Source organism: Panicum hallii, chromosome 8, assembly GCF_002211085.1.
Source record: "Panicum hallii strain FIL2 chromosome 8, PHallii_v3.1, whole genome shotgun sequence".
Taxonomy (NCBI): Eukaryota; Viridiplantae; Streptophyta; class Magnoliopsida; order Poales; family Poaceae; genus Panicum; species Panicum hallii.
In genome coordinates this window covers 15,660,102-15,680,883 of record NC_038049.1, presented here as the reverse complement: position 1 = coordinate 15,680,883, position 20,782 = coordinate 15,660,102, and the positions used below count along the sequence as shown (strand labels likewise).

At 47.7% G+C, this 20,782-nt stretch overlaps 1 protein-coding gene and 1 long non-coding RNA gene across 3 annotated transcripts; both read left to right on the top strand.

The window, feature by feature from the left end:
• The first annotated feature begins 319 nt into the window (after window positions 1-319).
• LOC112903508 lies at window positions 320-1,937 on the top strand. The gene is made up of 3 exons (XR_003230823.1): window positions 320-820; window positions 917-980; window positions 1,898-1,937. It is a non-coding gene; the product is annotated as an uncharacterized LOC112903508 (long non-coding RNA).
• Window positions 1,938-17,348: 15,411 nt separating this feature from the next.
• Window positions 17,349-19,815, top strand: LOC112903096. 2 transcript variants are annotated; one of them, XR_003230725.1, is made up of 6 exons: window positions 17,349-17,801; window positions 17,899-18,146; window positions 18,247-18,460; window positions 18,546-18,638; window positions 19,006-19,107; window positions 19,190-19,799. XR_003230725.1 is itself a non-coding variant. In XM_025972310.1 (6 exons), the coding sequence occupies exons 3-6, from the start codon at window positions 18,404-18,406 to the stop codon at window positions 19,511-19,513; spliced, it is 576 nt and encodes a 191-aa protein (XP_025828095.1). In that variant the 5' UTR covers window positions 17,349-17,801; window positions 17,899-18,146; window positions 18,242-18,403; the 3' UTR covers window positions 19,514-19,815. The 2 variants fall into 2 exon arrangements, 1 of the variants encoding a protein (XP_025828095.1); XM_025972310.1 differs by having other exon boundaries at window positions 18,242-18,460; window positions 19,190-19,815.
• Window positions 19,816-20,782: the final 967 nt, after the last annotated feature.

The window sequence follows — 20,782 nt, the reverse complement described above, 5'->3', positions numbered from 1 at the left end:
TTCTCGTTTCCTCTTTCTGTTACCTCTTCTATCCTCTCGTTGCTAGCTAAATTGTGGGACCCGCTGGTCGGTCCAATCCCGTCTCCCGTGAGCAATCCGGACTCAAGAACGAGTCCCAGCCCGATGCGCCGCCGTGTCCTTACCCTCGTTCGAGTTGGAGTCCAGCATGATATCTGCAGGCTTATTTAAACATGTCTTGCACCACCGTTCTCCAGTAGCTGGCCCTAATTTTTCTCCCCTACGTCGGCTCCTGCGTGCCCTGTAAATTCTCACGTAACCCTACCCTCTGCATCGCATCCCTGCTGCCCATGTAGCCGGCCCTAGCTTTTCCTCGCGCCCCTGCTCTCCCTCCTCCTGCGCATCCACGAAACAGGTGCTGCCGCCGGCCACCAGGAGCGTCGTCGCCCTTCTGTGCATCTCCTGCCGCAACACTGCCAACCCCTGCCGGCCTCCTCGTCGCCTTGCCCAGGCCGCTCCTGCCCCTGCGCGCCGCCAGCAGCAGCAGCTGCAGCCGTTCCCTTTCCCCCGTCCTCCTGCATGGCCCCTGCATCACCATCACCGTCACCCCTGGCCCCTGCTGCTCGCGCCCCTGCTGCTGCTGCCAGCGCCGCCATCGCCTAGCCCCCGGCGTCGCCCTGTACCCGTGCTGCGCTGCGCGCCCTGCACTTCCCCCCCCCCTGCACCACGCTGCCCTACAGCCCCGCTGTCATCCCCTGCAAGCTGCACGCACAGAATCGCCCAGAAACAGATGAACAGAACAGACCTGACATTGCTGTTTTCTCTCGCGAAATTCGATCGCCTCGGTGCATCTCCGCTGCGGGTAAGACATGGAATCGAACCCCCTCCCTCTCCTCTTTCTTTTCCCCCACTTCCCGTGCTCTCCCATGGTCTAAATCGCTCCAATTTTGTCCGGCAGCAAGCTCCCGTGCAGCAGCCATGGAGGAACTCGAGATCTTGCAATCCAGTCCCTGGAGAAAGATGTAATTTTCCTGTTCTTTCTTGTGTCTTGTAAAAATTGCAGAAAACCCCCTAGATCTATTCCATCTTCTCAATCCAGCCCCACCATGGGATTTTTCAGATCTAACCCTAATCTTTTCCTGTTTTGCAAGCACTATTTTCTGTGTCTTGTATTTCTTTTCTGCTAACCCCTAAAGTCTATAGTTAATTTCGTATAGGTCCTTGCAGTGCTGTTTTATGCGTAGTTTCCGCGTTTTATATCCTTTTCGATCCGTTCCTTTTGCGTTAGTCTTCTAAAACCCTAAGCTATCGTTTAGTAGTGTTGTTGTGCCGTAATTCCTGTTTTTAAAATTAAATATCAATTTAATTTGAATAATATCCTCTCATCTAGTTTTCCGAAATAAAATCCAATTAAGTCTTTTCTCCGGTTTTCATAACTAATGTTAATTTGATTAATATCCACTTAAATGTGTTTGTAATTTAATTTGTTTAGTTCAACTCGAATCATAAAGTTATGCATTTAGATGTTCTCACAAGTTTTCTTTTCTAATTAATTATTTAATTAGTGTAATTTATACATAGAGAATTGTATATAAAATTTGACTAAGTTCTACTTCGTCTTTATAAATGCAAATATGATATGAGTTAATTATAATTAGGGATATTCTCTTTTGAATATCTTTTACATTGGTTTTCTAAATTAAAATAAATGAAAGCCTATCGTTCTTTTATCCTTTTATAATATAAATCTTCCGATAGCTATTTCTTTTCAACCCTAGCTCCGTTTTCCGCGTTTCTTTCTTTCTCGTGACCGTAGCATCGAGCCTTATCCTTTAGTTCGCTCTTTTAAAGCTTTCTTTTGTTTGTTGTATCTGTTCTTAGTCGTTCTTGTTTGTTTGCTTGCTCGTATGTTTTGAGCCCGTTGCTTGTGTGACGTTAGAAGGAGCGTGACTCAAGAGCTTTGAAGATATAGAGTTTCAAGAACAAGAGTTGAAGACTCTGAGCAGCTATTCGCTAAAAGAAAGGCAAGTGTTTCCTTGATCATGCTTTTGTCCTAATAATCACAATAAATACAACATTTTCTTTATATGCATGCATGTGTCCTAATTTTGATGGATCCTAATTAAGGATATGCCTAGTCTTTATGATCATTCCTTGTCAACCTGGGTTTTATCTTTATTGTTGGGTAGCTATTGCTTAGTTGCTTCAACTGGTTATGGTTTGGGGAATAATATATAATCATGATGACAACAATGATGATGTTATACCTGTTTTATCCATGTTCATGCTCTTGGTGATGTTAATCACAAGATTATATGTTTTAATTGGAACATGGAGAACCACCCAGGAAAACAGTGCAACCACAATACTATATGGCTCTGGTCTTGGCTAATTAATTAGAGACTCTAGTTTATGATAATCTTACCGAAAGGGCAAGAGGGGTTGCATCGACGGGGTATAGCTCGGTCCTTTTGAGGCACATGGCTATGTGGTCCTTGGCTAAGGTATTTCCTCATTAGGGAGGGTTATGACCGCTTTGACTTGAAACCTCAGCGGATTATCATAAGTTAGGGAATCTTTGTAAAGGCCTCGTAGTGAATCCCTTGCCACTCACCTCGGAAGTGTTTAAGAGGCTAGCTACCTCGGGCAAATCGGGAGACATGAATTGTGGGTAAAGTGTACAACCTCTACAGAGTGAAAACTGATATATCAGCCGTGCTCACGGTTAAGAGCGGCTTGGACCCTCACATGATAATTGAACTTGAAGATGAATTAAATCGTGGACCATGTTTATGGTTATGGTTATCATGGACCATGTATATGGTTGTGGTTATGCTTATGCTATATCTCTTCTATTTCTTTTAAAGTGGGTTTTGGTATGAACTTATACCTTAGTAATCAGGTGCTAATAAAATTTGACCAATTAAAATTGCTTATCGCAGTAAGCCAGTCAGCCTTTCCTTGATTTTGGCCTTCATGTCATATAATTCCCAACACTTGCTGAGTACCAACCATAAGTGTACTCAAGCTTGTTATAATTGCTGCTCAGAGAAGAAAGTGATCTGAAGTCTTTTTGAAGATGATGCTGAGTTCTAGGCCTGCGGAACCCCCGGTCGATTGCCTGTGAAGTTTGGAGTCTTCGTTTCCAGGATAAGCTGTATAACTCTGATAATCTTTATAGTGTTTAAATTCTCTTTTCGTGATACTGTTGCTGATTATTCACTGATGAAGTCACTATATGTATGGAACTTGATCCTGGCATACATATAGTTATGCATTCGGTTTTGTTCTTAAAACCGGGTGTGACAGACTTCTTCTGATCTTCTTAGGAAATATGAGTATCAGTACCAGCAGCGCCTCCGGCGGGAATCTGAAGATGAGGAATATGAGCATCGCACCGGGAAGTGTTTGAAGAAGCATGAGGATGCTCGTGATCATTGGCACTGCCCATTCTTCAGGTACTGTTGGGATTCCGGTATGAACCGATTGCCTACTGTTAGGGACTGCCCAGAATGTGGATCTATGAAGACAGAGGCAAGGGAATCGGTTTTCGGACGGTTAGGACCTGCGCCAACTCAGCAAGAGCTGGTTCGATCACCACGAAGGGAAGATGAAGAGGAGGATAGGTATCATCGCCCACGTTGGTGCCCGGACGGACTAAACCGTTCACAAAAGCGTAGGTTTCAGAGGCTACGGAGCTTGGAGGAAGCCGAGGCCAGATACATCGAGACATTGAAGAAAGCGCGACCAGATCTGGCAGAACAGGTTCATTATGTGCAGGAAAAGAAACCGCGCGCTTCAAGGAAAGAATGGCGACCCAAGTCAACAAAAGCCGATAAGAAGGTATCGGCTGACACGCACATGGTTTTTGTGCTTCCTGCAGAATTCCATGCCCGGACCTATGAAGAGCTGTCGGTGGCCCAGCTTGATTTGGGACCACGGCCGGTGATATTCGAGAAGCCGCAAGCCAAGAATTACAAGCATTTGAAGGCATTGTATCTCAAAGGGTATATCAATGGCCAGCCCGTTAATAAAATGCTGGTGGATACGGGAGCGGCAGTCAACATTATGCCATATTCAGTTCTGCGCCGATTGGGGCGATCCACCGGAGACTTGATCAAGACCAATGTCACGTTAAGTGACTTTAACGGGCAAACTTCAGAAGCTCAGGGTGTCCTCAGTGTAGATCTCACCATCGGGAGCAAGACCGTCCCGACTTCCTTCTTCGTCGTCAACAGCAAAAGCACCTATAATATTTTACTCGGCAGGGACTGGATCCACACCAACTGTTGTATCCCCTCAATAATGCATCAATGTTTGATCCAATGGGATGGAGATGAAGTGGAGGTAGTCCAGGCAGACGACTCAATCGAGATTTCGCATGCTGCCATGAGCATCTGGGATGCGGAGGACCAAGAGCCAATTTCAGGGATAAGCTTAGAAGGGTGTGATCGCATCGAGGCTACAAAAAATGGAGTAAGGCTGGTCTTATCCACTGGCCTTACAGAATAGAAAAGTTGCATGAAGAGCGTCACGATAATGTACCCATTGAGGCCGATTCGCGCAATCGGCCCCCAAAAAATGAATTTTTGGTGACAGGTGTTTTACATAGTTGTCAGGGGATGGCCAGCACTGACAGCCGGCCTAATTCTTTTCATGAAAACTTGGAAAATAATGAAATATGTGTATTGGCCGATACTAACGGTCGGCTGGAAATTGTTTTGTTATCTTCTTTTCCTATCTGCAGCATTGATCTAACGGAGGATGGAAAGTTAGGATATGGCTTCACATCGGCTGATGAACTTGAAGAAATCGATATTGGTCCCGGGGATAAGCCGCGACCAACCTTCATTAGTAAGAAATTGCATCCGTCGTTGCGAGAGCCGATGATAACTCTATTGAAGGAATACGCCGATTGCTTTGCCTGGGATTATACAGAGATGCCTGGGCTCGATAGGAGCATAGTGGAGCATCGGCTCCCTCTCAAAAGTGGATTTCGACCGTTCCAACAGCAGATACGTCAGATGAAAGCCGATGCCTTGGTCGAAGTAAAAAAGGAAATAGAGAAAATGATAGAAGCTGGATTTATCAGGGCTTGCAGATATGCCGAGTGGATTTCAAGCGTCGTACCCGTACAAAAGAAAGATGGCCGATGGCGGGTTTGCGTGGATTTCAGGGATCTTAATAGGGCCACTCCGAAAGATGAATATCCAATGCCTGTTGCAGAAATATTAATCAATGCAGCTGCCGGCCACAAGATTTTGAGTTTCATGGATGGTAATGCTAGGTACAATCAGATTTTTATGGCCCCCGAAGATATACACAAAACGGCGTTCAGAGTACCCGGAGCGGTGGGGCTGTTCGAGTACGTGGTTATGACCTTCGGATTGAAAAATGCCGGTGCAACATATCAGCGTGCCATGAACCACATCTTCCATGACCTAATCGGCAATCTGGTAGAAATCTACATCGATGATGTCGTGGTAAAGTCAGCATCAGTCGAAGGGCACCTGGATGATCTACGGCGAGTTCTGGAACGAACCAGAAAATTCGGGCTCAGGATGAATCCGAAAAAATGCACCTTTGGTGTAACAGCTGAGCAGTTCTTGGGTTTCCTGGTTCATGAAAGAGGAATAGAGATTGGCCTAAAAAGCCAGGAGGCCGTGCGTACTATGGTGCCACCCACTAACAAGAAGGAACTCCAGCAACTTATTGGTAAGATTAACTTCGTCAGGAGGTTTATTTCTAACTTATCTGGGCGGATTGAACCCTTTATGGAATTGGTAAAAATCGAAACCAATGAAGAGTTCCGCTGGGGGGCAGAACAACAACGGGCATTCGAAGAAATCAAAGAATATTTGTCGAGACCACCTGTGTTGCTGCCACCCCAGCAAGACAGGCCATTTTACATATATTTATCGTTCGGTGACACCTCAATTGCTTCGGTGGTAGTACAATTATATGATAGCAAGGAGAGGGTGGTGTTTTATCTCAGCAGAAAAATGTTGGACGCCGAAACAAGGTACTCTGACATGGAAAGACTTTGCCTTTGTTTATTTTTTACATGCACCAAGCTTCGTCACATCCTGCTATCGGCTGAAGTAATCATCATCTGCAAAATCGGATGTTATAAAACATATGCTATCGGCTCCTGTGTTGAAAGGCCGATTGGGAAAATGGATGTTTGCATTATCGGAATTCGACATCCGATATCAACCCGTGAAGGCAGTTAAAGGGCAAGCATTGGCAGACCTCGTTGCTGAGAGGGTCAATACCAACATAGCAGCGCTTTCCATACGAGCCTGGGCTATGTATTTCGACGGATCCGCCTGTGGAGATGGATGTGGAATCGGCATCTTGCTGGTATCACCTCGGGGGGCAACATACTCTTTCTCAATTAGGTTACCTGCCACTTGTACTAATAACCTTGCAGAGTATGAGGCGGTGCGTAAAGGCATGGAATTGCTTCTGGAGGCCGGAGCTGAAGCCGTAGAGGTTTTTGGAGACTCTAAATTGGTGATCTCCCAACTCACAGAAGACTACAGGTGTGAAAGTGAGCTATTGTTTCCGTTGTGGATGCAATGCTAGGAACTGATAGCCCAATTTAGGTATATAAATTTTTATTGGATACCTAGAGCTCGGAATGCAGAGGCCAATGATCTCGCGCAGCTGGCTTCAGGATACAAAGCCGATGGATCAAGACATCAGGTGTATTTCCTGGATCAGGGAGATTGGAGAACCGATATCTTCAACTACTTGAAGGATTCGGCTCGGGGGGCATCCAGGAAGATACGATATAAAGCCATGAGGTACGTCCTGATAGGAGATGATATGTTTTACAGGACCTTGGAGGGGCTGTTGCTCAAATGTCTAGGGCCGACCGAGTCCAATCGGCTCCTGCATGAAGTTCACGAAGGAACGTGCGGGACTCATCAGTCAGCTCACAAGATGAAATGGCTAATCAGGCGGTCAGGATACTACTGGCCCACTATGCTTGAAGATTGTTTTAAGTATTATAAAGGATGTCAAGCATGCTAGAAGTTCGGAAAAATCCAGACGGTGCCAGCGTCCGTAATGAATCCCATTGTTAAACCGTGGCCGTTCAGAGGCTGGGGCATGGATATGATCGGCAAAATCAATCCTCCGTCTAGCAAGGGTCACCAGTTCATTTTAGCTATCACAGATTATTTCACCAAATGGGTGGAAGCCGTCCCAATGAAGTCAGTAGCATCCAAAGATGTGATTCAGTTCGTCAAGGAACATGTTATTCACAGATTTGGGATCCCACAAACCATAACCACGGACGGTGGCTCAGTTTTTATTTCAGAAGAATTCAAGAAGTTTGCTGCTGATATGGGTATCAAGCTGATTAGGTCATCTCCTTATTACGCCCAGGCGAATGGGCAAGCTGAAGCATCCAATCAGAGCCTTATCAAATTGATTAAGAGGAAGATCGATGAATATCCCAGACGCTGGCACGAAGTCTTGTCAGAAGCCTTATGGGCATACCGAATATCTTGTCATGGGGCGACAAAAACTTCCCCTTATCATTTGGTCTACGGGCAGGAAGCCGTGTTACCGTGGGAGGTTACAGCCGGGTCCAGGCGCATAGAATTCCAGAATGACCTATCCGCTGAAGAATACGCTACTCTGATGAGTGATAATGTGGAGGACCTCACGGAACTCAGGTTATGGTCACTAGAGAAGATTAAGGAGAATAAGGCTAAAGTAGCCCGTGCATATAATAAAAAGGTCAAGCCAAAGGAATTTCAGGTAGGAGACTTGGTTTGGGAAGCAGTATTACCGTTGGGAACCAAAGACGCAGCGTATGGCAAGTGGTCCCCAAACTGGCACGGACCGTACAGGGTTGACCAGGTCCTACCCGGGAACGCATACATGCTCGAAGAATTGGACGGCGTCAAATTTCCAGTAGCAGTCAACAGCCAACACCTAAAGAAATACTTCCCAAGTATGTGGGCTAACGAACAGTGAAGCCGATGGCACCCATCAGGCAAGAAGCCGATGCAACCAGCAGGCTAAGAAGGGGGGCGAAGGCTGAATCAACGACGTTGGCATTGGCAAGACAGGAGACGGGAAAAGGCCGATAAGCGTTGATCGGCCCGTACGCTAATAGAAAGGATTAGAACAGCCGATGCGGTGCCATCGACTTTTAGAAGTTTTGCTTATGGCGATCAAGCATCACAAATTATCAGACAGCCGATGTGTCGCCATCGACTCTAGGTTCACTACATGAAAACACAGTGGGTTCACTACATAAAGGTACAAAGTTTATCTTAAACAGGACTACTGAAGGAAAGCGTCTATAGCAGCGATAGCATCAAGGCGGATGCGGTCGACCTCAGCAAGTACCGCTTCATCCTCTTCGTCCACCCCCGGCACCACTTGTTTGCTCAAGTTGCTCAGCTCGGCCAAGTCCGTCTTCAGCTCGGAAGTCAAAGCTTCTGCCTCACTTAGAACCCGCATGAGGTCCTTTTCCTCCTGGATGCGCTGCTTGGTGGCCCGGACTTTGGCTTCAAGATCTTCCAGTTCTTTCTCCAAGAGGCGAAGCCGATGGGCAGAAGCAGACGTGTTGACCTTTGCGTCGAGTGCGGCCTTCTTCTTGTTGATCGACTGACACATCTCAGCGATGATGGTCCTTAAGAGTGATTGGGAACGCCGAGTCTCGATCCTGCGGCGAGCTTCTGCCACTTTTGCTTGGAAGGAAGAAAGGTATCCGGCCGGCAAGAGCTTGGCCTGGAGGCTCACAGGGAGCTGGGAACTGACCTCGTCAAGGATCTGTTTAACTGCACTGGAATCTTGAATCAGGGCGGAGATCGGACACGACAGAAGATCCTTCACGCGGAGGAGCCGATCGGCAGTGCTGGTCAGGCCTGAGGGAGAGTCATCGGCTTCCAATATGGTCGACCCAATCGTGGCAGGATCAAACGCGAGGAGCTCTGAAAGATCCAGGTTCTGGAGGAAAAGAGGGTAAGCAAGGCGTCGCGGGGAAAGGTCAAAGTAATTGCGAAGAAAAGCCATACTTGTCCTGAGAAGGAAGTAGCGATGGCCAACGAAGGGACAGTCGGCTCCCGGGGGTGCGTCCTTTCCGAAGGATGAACGATGGCGGCAGAGGCTGCATGAACCGCACTCCCGGAAGAAGAGGCGACAGCCGACGGAGCAACAGTCGGCTCCGCGAGAGAGACAGCCGATGAGACATCGGTCGGCTTCGCGGGATGTACCTCTCGTACAGGGGAATCAGCAGTGGCTGAGGCAGTAGAGGGTCCTTCCAAACAGGGGCCAGCAGGGGATGAAGTCACGATCGGCGCCTGCGGGCCTGGCGAGGCAGTTGGGACGACAGCCGATGCGGAAGGATTCTCTAAGATTGTCGCGCCGGGATCACGGAGAGTGATCAAGGTCCTGGTGGGCGTATCCACGTCCTCTGGCACCTCTGAAGCTGAGCCCTTCTGGCATGGGGGCTCCTCCCTGCTGGAGACTTCTACGACAGCAGGCTATAAGAGAAGGAGGTATCGTTAAGGAGATATGAGCAAAAGTCCGATTGCAAAGCGGGAGGAGGGGCCAAACCTGGATGGTGACTGGAGATGATGGAACAGGGGAAGACGGCGTAGCTTCTTTCCGGACCTTTCTGACAAGAATTTTCCTCGTCTTAGCGCGAGCCCGGGGGGCAACAGCTTCTGAAAGTCGCTTTCACTTGGGGGTTAGCTTAATGGTGCTCGGCTGAATCTGCATCACGCTTTTGGAAGGAGGAGGCGCACTCTTGCCGAAGAGGACCACAGGAGCAACCGCCAGGAAGCAAAAGGGCGACCCATCATCGTTCATCGGCTCTGGGCCGTCTTCTTGCTGCAGAAACAGAAAATGGATTCAGGAGGGGTCTGGTAAAACTTAAAAGAAGAAACGTCAATCAAAGGCGGTACCTCTTCGGCGGGAATATCATACTCAGGATGGATCTGCTGCAGCATCGGGCCCAGAGCTTTTCGGAAAACATGAGTTTTCCACATCGACCACCATTCATCGAAGTCAACAGCCGAAGAAGTAAAGGAAAGATTGGCAGGAACAGATAAGGGGAGGTCTGTGAACAGGCTGTAGCACCTATGGGTGGTCAAGGCGTCAGGAAGGTCCACCCTGTTTGATGTCAACAGGTGGAGAAGGAAGTGGGGAGGCACCTGCGCAAGACCGAACTGCCGGGCTGCTACGACCGGCTGGTAAAACTCATAACCAGGCTTGAGGATCCGGTTAGAGGTACTCATGCCAACTGGGAGAAGACAGGGCCGAACCATGATGGAGTAAAGGCGCCTAGTATCGGCATCATAGGCAATATCGGCTAATCGGAAGGTAGCCGGGTTCTCGAAGAGCTCAGAATCGGCATAAGGGAGGAAGTTCGGGTTGCCAAGGCCTTTGTAGAAAATCTTGAACCAATGGGAAGCATCTAAAGGATTCAGTTTCCTGCCAGGAAGACTGTACAAGGCTTGCCCGAAACTAGTACACCTAATCTGTCTCCCATTCAGATCAGGGAAGGAATTGCCGACTAAGGAAGGGAAATCAGGGTCAGAACTTTGAAAATAAAGACGAGCCCACAACTGGATGAACCACCATGGGCCACCGGTTCTGATTTTCTTCTGAGAAAGAAGGCTGGAAGTCATCAAATGGAGATATCTGAAAAGTTCCCCGAGAAATAGTTTACCAAGGCCAACAGATTGACCCCTGGCCAGCTCATAAGCCAAGGAGAGGTAGTTCTTGGTTGGGGCGAGGGAAGGGCCACAGAAGAGGAAATGTTCGAGCCATAGGTTCAGAAAGGCTGTGTGTTCCTTCTCCGATACAGGGCCCTTGCTTTTCTGGTGTTGGCTCAGGTATGTGCTCCAGTTAGTGCACTCAGTCTTGGAAGACAGTTTATAAGGGACTACAGGGAGGCTGTAAGCAGAGGGGCAGGCTGACGATATGTCCAAGCCGGTAATCATCATAACGTCTAGCAATGTTGGTGCTAACGGGCTGTGCCCGAAGAGAAAACAATTCAAGGCGTCAGACCAGAAATAGCCGATGGTCTTCAGAAGGTTCTCATCTTTTTCAAGGGGAGAGAGGGACAGAGATAGAGCATCGGCTATCCCGATGGATTCCCATAAGGGTTGGTAAGCGCTCGCTACTCTGTTGTACCAAACTATCCAGTTTTCAGGTGGATTTGGCCAAGCGCGGAGGCTGTCCGACCAAGATTCTAGGTCTATGCCCTGACTCACAAAGGGGATCCGATTGGCTTCACAAGAAATCAAATCTATGGGTTTCTCATAGGAACGAGGCCCAAGGCAGAAAGAGTTGGGGGAAGAAGGGTGCGGCAAGAAGATATCGGAAGCCTAAAAAAACCCCAAGAAAAACAAGATTGCCGAGGGAGGAATTAATTAACCGCGCAGTAAAACTTGCAGATGCTGTGTTAAATTAATGGGGGTCGGAGTTCACCTTCAGGCCGAAGATGGCGGCGGCGGTGCGCGAAGACTCTGCCATCGGGAATCCTGAATCGAGATCTTGGAGGGTGGATCTAGGTTTGGCGGCGCAAGATCGGATTTGTGTCTCAAGGGCCGGGGAGGATCTTGCGGCTAGGGGTTGAGAGCAAAGGGGATCGGAGTTGATCTGGATCCCAGAGTCTTTAGAGATTTGCGTTGGGTGAAAGGCCAGCGGAAGGGTGAAGTAAATTGTAGAGTTACTTCGGATCCGAATCGGTATATTCTAAGGCCGATGCGTTGCCATCGGCTCTTAAAACAGACAATTGCGCACAAGAAGAGCTGCCAATACAAAAATAAATTTCATTCACAGCGAGACAGTGAATACAAAAGAGGAGCTAACTACTCCTAAGAGTGGCCTAATGGGGATACCACGACCTACCACCAGTTACGCCAGAGATCTTGCGGCGCTTGGGCGACGGAGCAATGCTAAGGCCACTATCGCCGCTATCGCTGCCGCTGTCGTCGTCGTCTCCGTTACCGTCGCTGGGGAAGCTGTCATCATCTTCGGCTCCTGCGCTGCCGTCGGAAGTGTCGTCCGATGACCTGCCAAGAAGGAAGGTACCTGCCATCGGATCTTCCTCGGAGGAGAAGGAATCGGCTCTTTCCTCCGAGGAAGAAAGGTCTTCCCCCCAAGACACGTCGTCTTCATCTTCCTCCAGCTCGGCCCCGAGGAGGAGTGTGAGATCTTCGCCATCAGTCAGGGATTCATCATCCTCTGACTGGTAACGAAAGTCCCACTCTTCTGCGTCCCAATGCAGGGGGGCACGAACCTCGTAAGCGGCGATTGGATCATATTCCGGGGTTGGTTCTCGAGAGGATTTGGATTCATAGGAAGTGGTGGAAGAAGCAGAAGAAGAAGAAGCCATGGTGAAAGAAGAAGAGGAAGTGGTATGGCCGTAAGAGAAAGATGACTGGGGAAGTGGCCGTGGGTAAGTTTATAAAGTTAAATCAAGGGGTAAGGTGAATCGGCATCGTGACAGTTCCTGAGGAGATTGGTACAGGGCGGTCATATCGGTTGGAAGTCGAAAAGGCATATACGGATCAGAAGCCGAAGGGTCAAGGTGGTTTTAAAATAAATGATTTCGGAATTACCATCGCCGAAACCAGGGGGGCATGTGTTATCGCCATATTCTGGACGGGCCAGAAGTGGGCCAAGGAGCAAGATGGGCCTAGGAGAAGGTTTCGGCGCAATTACAGATCGGTTCCTGTACAAGTGTTTGGGAACAGTAAGGCCGTGTAAACTCAGGTTTAGGCAGTTAGGATTCGTGTTGTGTTTGATTAGGGTTAGTTAAAGAGGGCAAGTCTACGGACTATAAATATGTACCATGAATAAACAAGAAAGGGAGATTCATTCATCAACAACTCACGGCGCATCGCCTCCCCTGTTCCAGGGTTTTCCATCGGGTAAGTGCCATGTGGCCCCCCGATCACGCTCCGCGTGATCGGGGGCGCATTGCTCCTGCCCGTTTACTTCATGTGTTGCTCGTTCTGAAGCCTTGTAGATGGCGAGTAGCACTAGTTATCATAGCACGCATAGAGTAGTGTTATTTTATTTTTATCATGATCATGTTCTGCTCATTGCTCTTGCGCGCTCCGCGATCATTGTTCCTGACTATGGATGCAATGGTCGCACCTTGCTTTGTTTATGTTGATAGATCTAATCTGTTATGGCTAGTTTCTATTTATTAGGGATTTAGCTCGATATGTGCATGATTAGGCCTTGCAAACGGGTTGAAGGTTCCGGCAGTATGTTAGTATCGGATCCTAGCCTAGGTAGAGGGTTCCTTAGGAATCGGCTCTTTAGCTGTTTTTAGGGTCCCTGTTTAGGTTGTTTGTCTTGATGCTTTGCGTATTCGTTAGGCTCAATCACGTGTAGTATGTTCCGGTCGTGTAGTGAGGGCTTAGTTATCATGGATTGGATTAGATCGATATCTATAAAGCAAGTTTCATCTCATTATTATTTACATACGTTATTTAACCCGAAGGTCCGATCCGGTATTGATGCAATCAGCTCATTACAGCCGATACCGGGGAGGAGTGATGAGCCGATCACGGCTCGGACTAACCTTTACAAGTGTCTGTGCTTACAGGAATTTCATGAATCACACCTTCCTGATCAGGTACAGGATCAGGTGGCACGCCTAGCGACTCCAAGCCAGGGTGTGCGCCAGATCGCTGGGCCGTTGACTGAGGGACCGGGGCCCGCCAGCCGTCCCGGAAGCCTCCCGGCTCCTCGTGTTGCCTATCGTTGCTTGCCGGTGGGTTTCGATCGACAACACATTTTCAACGGGTACCCTCTTTTCCTTGTGCCATCTTGCATATTGTGCCCGCTGCTTTGACATGAAAAGCCTTTGAAGGCGTGGAATTATTGGAAAGTAACGGAGGACCTTGTGAGAAACTTTCTTTCTGCCCTCCTTGTTCACTTTCCATCTTGTGAAGCCACAAACTGGGCAATGATCATCGCCTTCATGGTCCTTCCAAAACAAGGCACAATCATACTTGCACGCATCAATAGAAACATAACCAAAACCAAGCTTCCGAAGCACAGCTTTCATCTCGTTATATGACTTAGGAATTCCGGGCACATTCTTCAAAGTTGAAGAAAGCAACTCAAGGAATGCATCGAACCCAGATGTTGTTATCCGATTGTACACTTTTATATGCAGCAGTTTAATGATGAAAGATAGCCTACTCTCCTCGGTGCAACCTGGATAAAGTTCACGCTTTGCCTCTTCCATGAGTTGTTTATATAAGTTACCACCGAGGCCATGGCTTGCTGCGTCGCGCAAATCTTGAATCAACCCCTGAACTCCCCTTGCACCATCATCTATGACATCTTCAGCTTGTCCTTCCTCATCAAGTGGTGCCTGGCCTTGGTCAGTTCCATTACATGACATATCTTCAGGTAGATCAGCGAGTTCTCCATCATCATCTTGTCCAACATCATCTTCTTCCTCTCCATGATGGGCCCACCTAATATAGCACCTAGACATACCATTGAGCTCGATATCCTCGTGCACATCATCTAGGCTTTTCTCTTTCTGGTTCAAGCACTTTCGGCATGGGCACTTGATTTTCTCATCTGCACTAGTACATCTAGCTCTGACATATTCCATGAAGTGTTGAACACCAGACAAAAAGGCCGACGAAAATGGTGCACTTGTATAAATCCAACTTCTATCCATCTCGACCTGGATAAATTAGGTGCAAAGAGTAACAAATCCATCTTAAATCCCTGGACTAAAGTTAAAACAGTACAAGAAAAAATGGTAAATTGACAGAGGTACACATCACTGAACTCACCTTGTGGGGGTGTGGTTGCCGCGCGTGGATGCTGGTGGGGGTGGAGCAGCTCGTTTTGCTGGTGAAGATCCACTGTGGGTTGGACCCCTAGTCTCCACGTACCACAGTGCAGGTGAGGGGACGGCCGGCGGCTGCTGGAGCTGAGGGGGTGGGCGCCAGATGCACGTGAGGGGAGGGCGGCGGCTGCTGGAGCTGAGGGGGTGGGCGCCAGATGCAGCTGAGGGGAGGGGCGGCGGTTGCTGGAGGTGAGGGGCGGCGAGGCCGGTGAGTGCAGGTGCTGCTCGCCGGCAAGCCTGCAGGGTGAGGGGAGGGGCGCCAAGGCAGCAGGCCAGTTGGGCCGGCCTGATGCCTACAGGCAGTGGCCAAGCGGCAACACAATGACCAGTGGCCAAGCGGGCACACAGTGGCCAGGTTGTCCAGCGTATCAATGACATGTGGGCCCAGATGTTCATGTCTAAATCTTGTAACAAATTTTTCTCCTACATACAATCTCGAAATCTGATGCTTTTTTTTCTAAAAATTTGTAAAATCATGATCATTCAAATTTTTTTTGTTGATTTTGATCATATTTTGATGTTCCAAAGTTTGAACGATTTACAAGTCGAGGGAACAATCTCTTATATAGCCTCATGAAACTATTAGTGAGACATGTAATTTTTATGAACAAACTTACTGCCACTTTCTCGAATGAACTAACTACCAAAACAAAAAGTGTTCATTTTGATGAGATGTGCAATCTTTGTGTTCATCACTTTTTATTTTGAAAGTATTTAGCACACCAATTTTTAGTCCATAGACCGTCAAATTTGAAATTCAAATTTGAAACTGTCAAAAAAGTTCAAATGAAAAAATAGCCAAAACCAAAAATGTAGAACTGGACGAGTTGAACATTTTTGTTTTATACGTTCATTTCATTTTCAATCGTTTACTAGGCCCAAAAATCGGTTTGAAATCCTAATACAACTCAAAGGGTCACTGACAATCCGGGCCCACCCGCCAGGGCCAAATTTTCGCTGCCGCACCTGGCTCTCTCCCGCGCTATCCCGCTCGCCGACACACGGGACCCACCCCACCTCCCGCTCAAGCCATCCAAATCCCCCCTCGCCTTATCCTCTTGCCCGGATAGGGATAGGGGAAAAATCCCCAATCCTTGGTCCCCTCTCCTCGCCGACACACCACCCCCGCCGTCCCTCCAGCCCTGGCCCGCTGCCGCGCCGACCAACCACCCGCGCTGCCGCGCCAACCCACCACCCCCGCTGTCCCTCAAGCCCCTGCTGCCGCGCCGACCCATCACCCCCGCTGCCGCGCCGACCCACCACCCCCGGCCCGCTGTCACTCAACCCCGCAACGTCAACAAGCATGGCCTCCTCCTACCTCCCCGCCACTTAGCGGCGCCCAGCGCGGACGACATCCACGTCAACGCCAGAGGCCGGAGAGCCCCGTCGACATCCTGAACTTTGCTCGGACAGAGGCGCACCGAAGGCATCCACGTGCACTCCTCAACGCCGGCTATAGTCTGCTTCCTCCTCCTCCAAAGGTAGTCTGCTTCCCCCTTCTCCTCCATTGCTTGGTAATTGCAGGTCTAGAAATGTTCAGAAAAGTTACAGTCTGAATACTGAAGCTGTTGCCTGCAAATGAGTTAATGAATCATGATTTGTTAGTTCCCCCTTCTCCTCCATTGCTTGGTAATCTTACATTCTGTTAATTGTTATTTTTTCTTCTTCCTAACATTTTAAAGAATACTGATTTGTTAGTTCTTTTGCATCTCTTTTACAGAAACTGAATCCAGTTTCTGCTCTCTATCCGTTTCATGAAACTAAGTAAGAAATGAAAAAAACTCAGTACGAGCTGGAAAGGGATGAAAGGGTAAGGGAGGTCCAGGAATTTTTTGCGTCTCTGGGTATTCCAATACTAGCTCAGGATGTTAGAGATGTTTTTTCGAAAAATGAAAAGTGCATGGGGAAGACAATAGAGTCTGACAATGAATATGACCCATCCTCTGACATTGATAACCAATGTGACAGTGATGATGACTACGATGATGACCTAAAACATGAGGATAGTACTGAGGTGAGATGCATTACTAGGCCAATTAACAAGTATGTAGTTAGTCTTTTTCAATCATGTACTTCATTGTAGTCATTTAATGTACTTCACTCATTATCCTTAATCGATAAGATGCATGTTTCTCTTGGCAGGTACGAGCGATGGTTCCAGGAACTCGCACTAAGAAGCAAAAGATGGCACATATGCCGGCTGCAAACCAGCTGCCACCGTGCTCGCCTACCAAATTTACTAGGAAACAAGCAGCCAAGCCTACTCGAGGCCGTCCACCACCTAGGGATGCAAACCAGCTGCCACCGTGCACGCCTACCAGATTGACTAGGCAACAGGCAGCCATGGCATTGCCTGCAGGCCGTCCACCACCTAGGGATGCAAACCAGTTGCCACCGTGCACGCCTACCAGATTGACTAGGCAACAGGCAGCCATGGCATCACCTGGAGGCCGTCCACCACCTAAGGATGCAAACCAGCTACCACCGTGCACGCCTACCAGATTGACTAGGCAACAGGCAGCCATGGCATCGCCTGGAGGCCGTCCACCACCTAAGGATGCAAACCAGCTACCACCGTGCACGCCTACCAGATTGACTAGGCAACAGGCAACCATGGCATCGCCAGGAGGCCGTCCACCACCTAGGGAAATATTGCGCTTGCCTGCTAAGACCGCTTCGAAAGCCAACCCTAAAACTAATCCCATTTCCAGTGCTTCTAGATTACCCAACACCAGTCCACCCATATCTACGCATAGTGGAAACACTGAGCATAATACTCCTACTCCTACACCCATCCTTACCGTGTTTCCACAAGTTACTCCCACGACTAGTGTTAACCAATCAGTTCCTGTAGAAACCTCGCCAGGTGTACAGAGCTCTAGGCAAAGCAATGACATCAATGACACAAATGACCAAGTTGATGCCGATTCAGAGGGTCATACAATTGAAGGAGAACCAGTTGGTGACTTTGTTCCTGGTAATCAATATGTGTTTCCAACCACTATTATCTACATTCAATATCTACATTTGTGGCTGCTATAATAACCCATTTTGCATGTTATTTGCCAATGCAGCGCCCCGAAAGGAAGTCCGCAAGAAAACCATAGGGCTTGGCTTAGAGAAGATGATAAAGAGAGGAAACAAGCTGCCTATCCAAGTGGCTGAAGGGAAGAAAAGACCTGATGTCCCACTTCAAGCAGCGAAGCTGGCATCAGAAACTGGTGTAGCTCTTAGAGACAAGCTGCCTATCTACACATCTTGGAAGCTTTATGAAAAAGATGGGGGGCCAGTAGAAGTACAAAAAGTGCTTGATAAAGTGGCAGTGAGACACCTAATTCACTTCAACTACTTTCTTTCATTACTAGCTCTACTCCCATGTAAGAAATTTTGTCAAATAAATGATTTGTGTGACTGCAGAATAGGTTGGATGTGGATGTTAAGAATGATGGACCAAGCAAATCTGCATGCACTGATATCATTAAGAAGGGAGTAAAGCAGCAGAGGTATCACCTAAAAAGGAAGTACTTCGACGAGTCCCTCACAATGGAATAGCTGTTGGCCAAAGAACCTCCACCTAAAATGAAGACAGAGGAGTGGATCGAGCTCGTAAAGTACTGGTGTGACCCAAAGAATCAGGTCCATGGCCTGCATCACTGCTTTTGTTAACATGCAATCAAACTATGCCTGTCAATTAGAAGTTTGTATTGCATTTGTGGTGCAGGAGAAATCTGCGAAGAATAAAGTAAACCGATCCAAGGTGCAGCTTCACCAAAAAACTGGTTCTAGGTCCTACATAGCCTATCGATACAGCCTGGTAATACTATTGCTTTCACTTGGGGCACTTTTGTGGTGCTTTTCGATTGTATGTTCAACATCTTTAAGCTCCTGTTATGTTGCAAAGGAAAATGTAGTTCATGGATATTTGTAGTGTTTTTCCTCTACTGAATAGCTATTTGTAGTGTTTTTCCTTTTGGAATTTATTTGCACAGGGAAACTGAGAAAGATGGATGAAAAGGGCAAGGCTCTTTCTGATACTAAACATTTTGCTTCTTGTACTGTATGTGATTATTTTGTTCTGTATGCACACTGATTGCCTGATTTTCGGCTGGATCCTTTTGTTACTATGCAATGCAAACTGAGATGTGTGCTTCAAAGTCATCCAAGGCTTTTACATGCTGCAGAGGCCTAAGTACAACAACAGCGATCCAGATGCTGTAGAGTTCTTTGGGGAATGTATGAAAAGTTCCAAAAATGGTCGCACTCCTCTTGCCAATGAAATATATGTAAGTTCCAAAATGATTTGATACATCTATTGTACTCAAGTACGTGCCTGGCCTTGTTATTAACTGCATTATCTTTATGTAGGAACGGATGGTGGCAGAGAAGGATAGAGAGCCAGAAGAAGGAGAAGAAAAAAATCTCCCACCAAGATTGTTGATGAAACTCTTAGCGAGATCAGCCGCTCATCCACATTTCTTCCTAACATTGGTGCCCCTCGACCATCAAAGAATGCTCAGTCCTCATCAACAGCAGCACAAGCACGCATCCGAGCTGAGTTTGAGGCAACCCTCCAAGCTGAAAGAGAGGAAGCTGCTAGGAAGCGGGAAGAGTTGCAGGCACAACTTCAAGCTCAGCAGGACGCACTTGAAGAAAACCAAAACTTGCTGCGGCAGACCCAAGAGGAAGTGAGGGGGATGACTAGCAGGTTTGAGGAGACTAATGCGCTGCTGCGAGCTGTCCTAAGACTTCAGAAAGATTAAGGTATGACTGTAGTTTCTGAGGATGAGGCCTTTGTCTAAGCTTTTGCTACATTGCTTTAACTTAGTCTGTGCTTCGAACTTTGTGGTTGGAACATGTGTGGTTGAACCTGGAACTATGTGGTTGAACAAGTATGCTGCAGGTTTGTGGTTGGAACATGTGTATCCATGATGGCTTCAGTGAATTGTGTTGACCTGTGAATTCTGAATGATTTGAGAATTGTGGTGTCAATCCTGTGGATGATGGCTGATATATGTGTATTAATTATGCTTTTGTATGCTGTGATGAAAGACCAGTGGGGCGACGCCGTCATGAATGGAATGCCAATTTGTGACGCCACAGACTCGTCTGCAAATGTCTGTAAATAGCATATGAACCAGTACAAAACATGACAAAATATAAGTGTCACATAATCTACAAAAACTATACATGACGACACTGCGATGTCACAAAAAACCATCGAAACTTGTTCTTCGTCTTAGCATTTGTGACGACTCGTACATAATGTGATGCGTTGACTAGCTAATATATGATAGAAGTACTCATCATAAAAGGAAACAATATGTGACGCTACAAACCCTCCGTCACAAAAGATACAGACATTTTGTGACCGTTGACCATAAAACCGTCACGAGGTACTTTATGTGACGGTCGTTTTGTGACGACACTGTGACGCGGGGATTTTGGTCATAACTTACTTTTTATGACCAATTGCGTACTTTACATGACAGAATCGGTTTGTCATAAAAGCTATGATTTCTTGTAGTGCAACCACAACAGATATGCCTCCAGGCAGCGCGACACCTCGTACTGCCAAGCCAGAGGGTGGAGATCCTGAGCCTGAAATATATTTGTTCAATGCTTAGAGATAGTCACATATAATTCGATTAAATTAAATAAAAATAATTGTACGTACCCTATATTGTATTACCCAACCCTTGGCGGGGCCGGGCATGTCAGGTACGTCCAAAAAATGTGGTGGGTTCACTGGAGCAAACCGCTCCTGAAGCTCCGCCCTCCAGGTAGGTGGCACGGCAACCGGGCCAACAGCTTCACCCGCAATAGGAAGCCCGAGCAGGTACGACACATCCTGCAACATAGGGGCCATCTCCCCGCACAGCAAGTGGAACGTGTGCATCTCTGAACGCCATCTGTCCGCCAACGCCGCAAGTAGAGAGCGGTCGAGCTGCATCCGCTTCT

Bases quoted from the DNA above. Each gene is read 5' to 3' on its own strand.
- LOC112903096 (XM_025972310.1), top strand. From the start codon at position 18,404: ATGAAGACAGAGGAGTGGATCGAGCTCGTAAAGTACTGGTGTGACCCA. The intron at 18,461-18,545 runs GTCCATGGCCTG...TTTGTGGTGCAG, and splicing joins GGTGTGACCCAAAGAATCAG to GAGAAATCTGCGAAGAATAA. The intron at 19,108-19,189 runs GTAAGTTCCAAA...ATCTTTATGTAG, and splicing joins CTCTTGCCAATGAAATATAT to GAACGGATGGTGGCAGAGAA.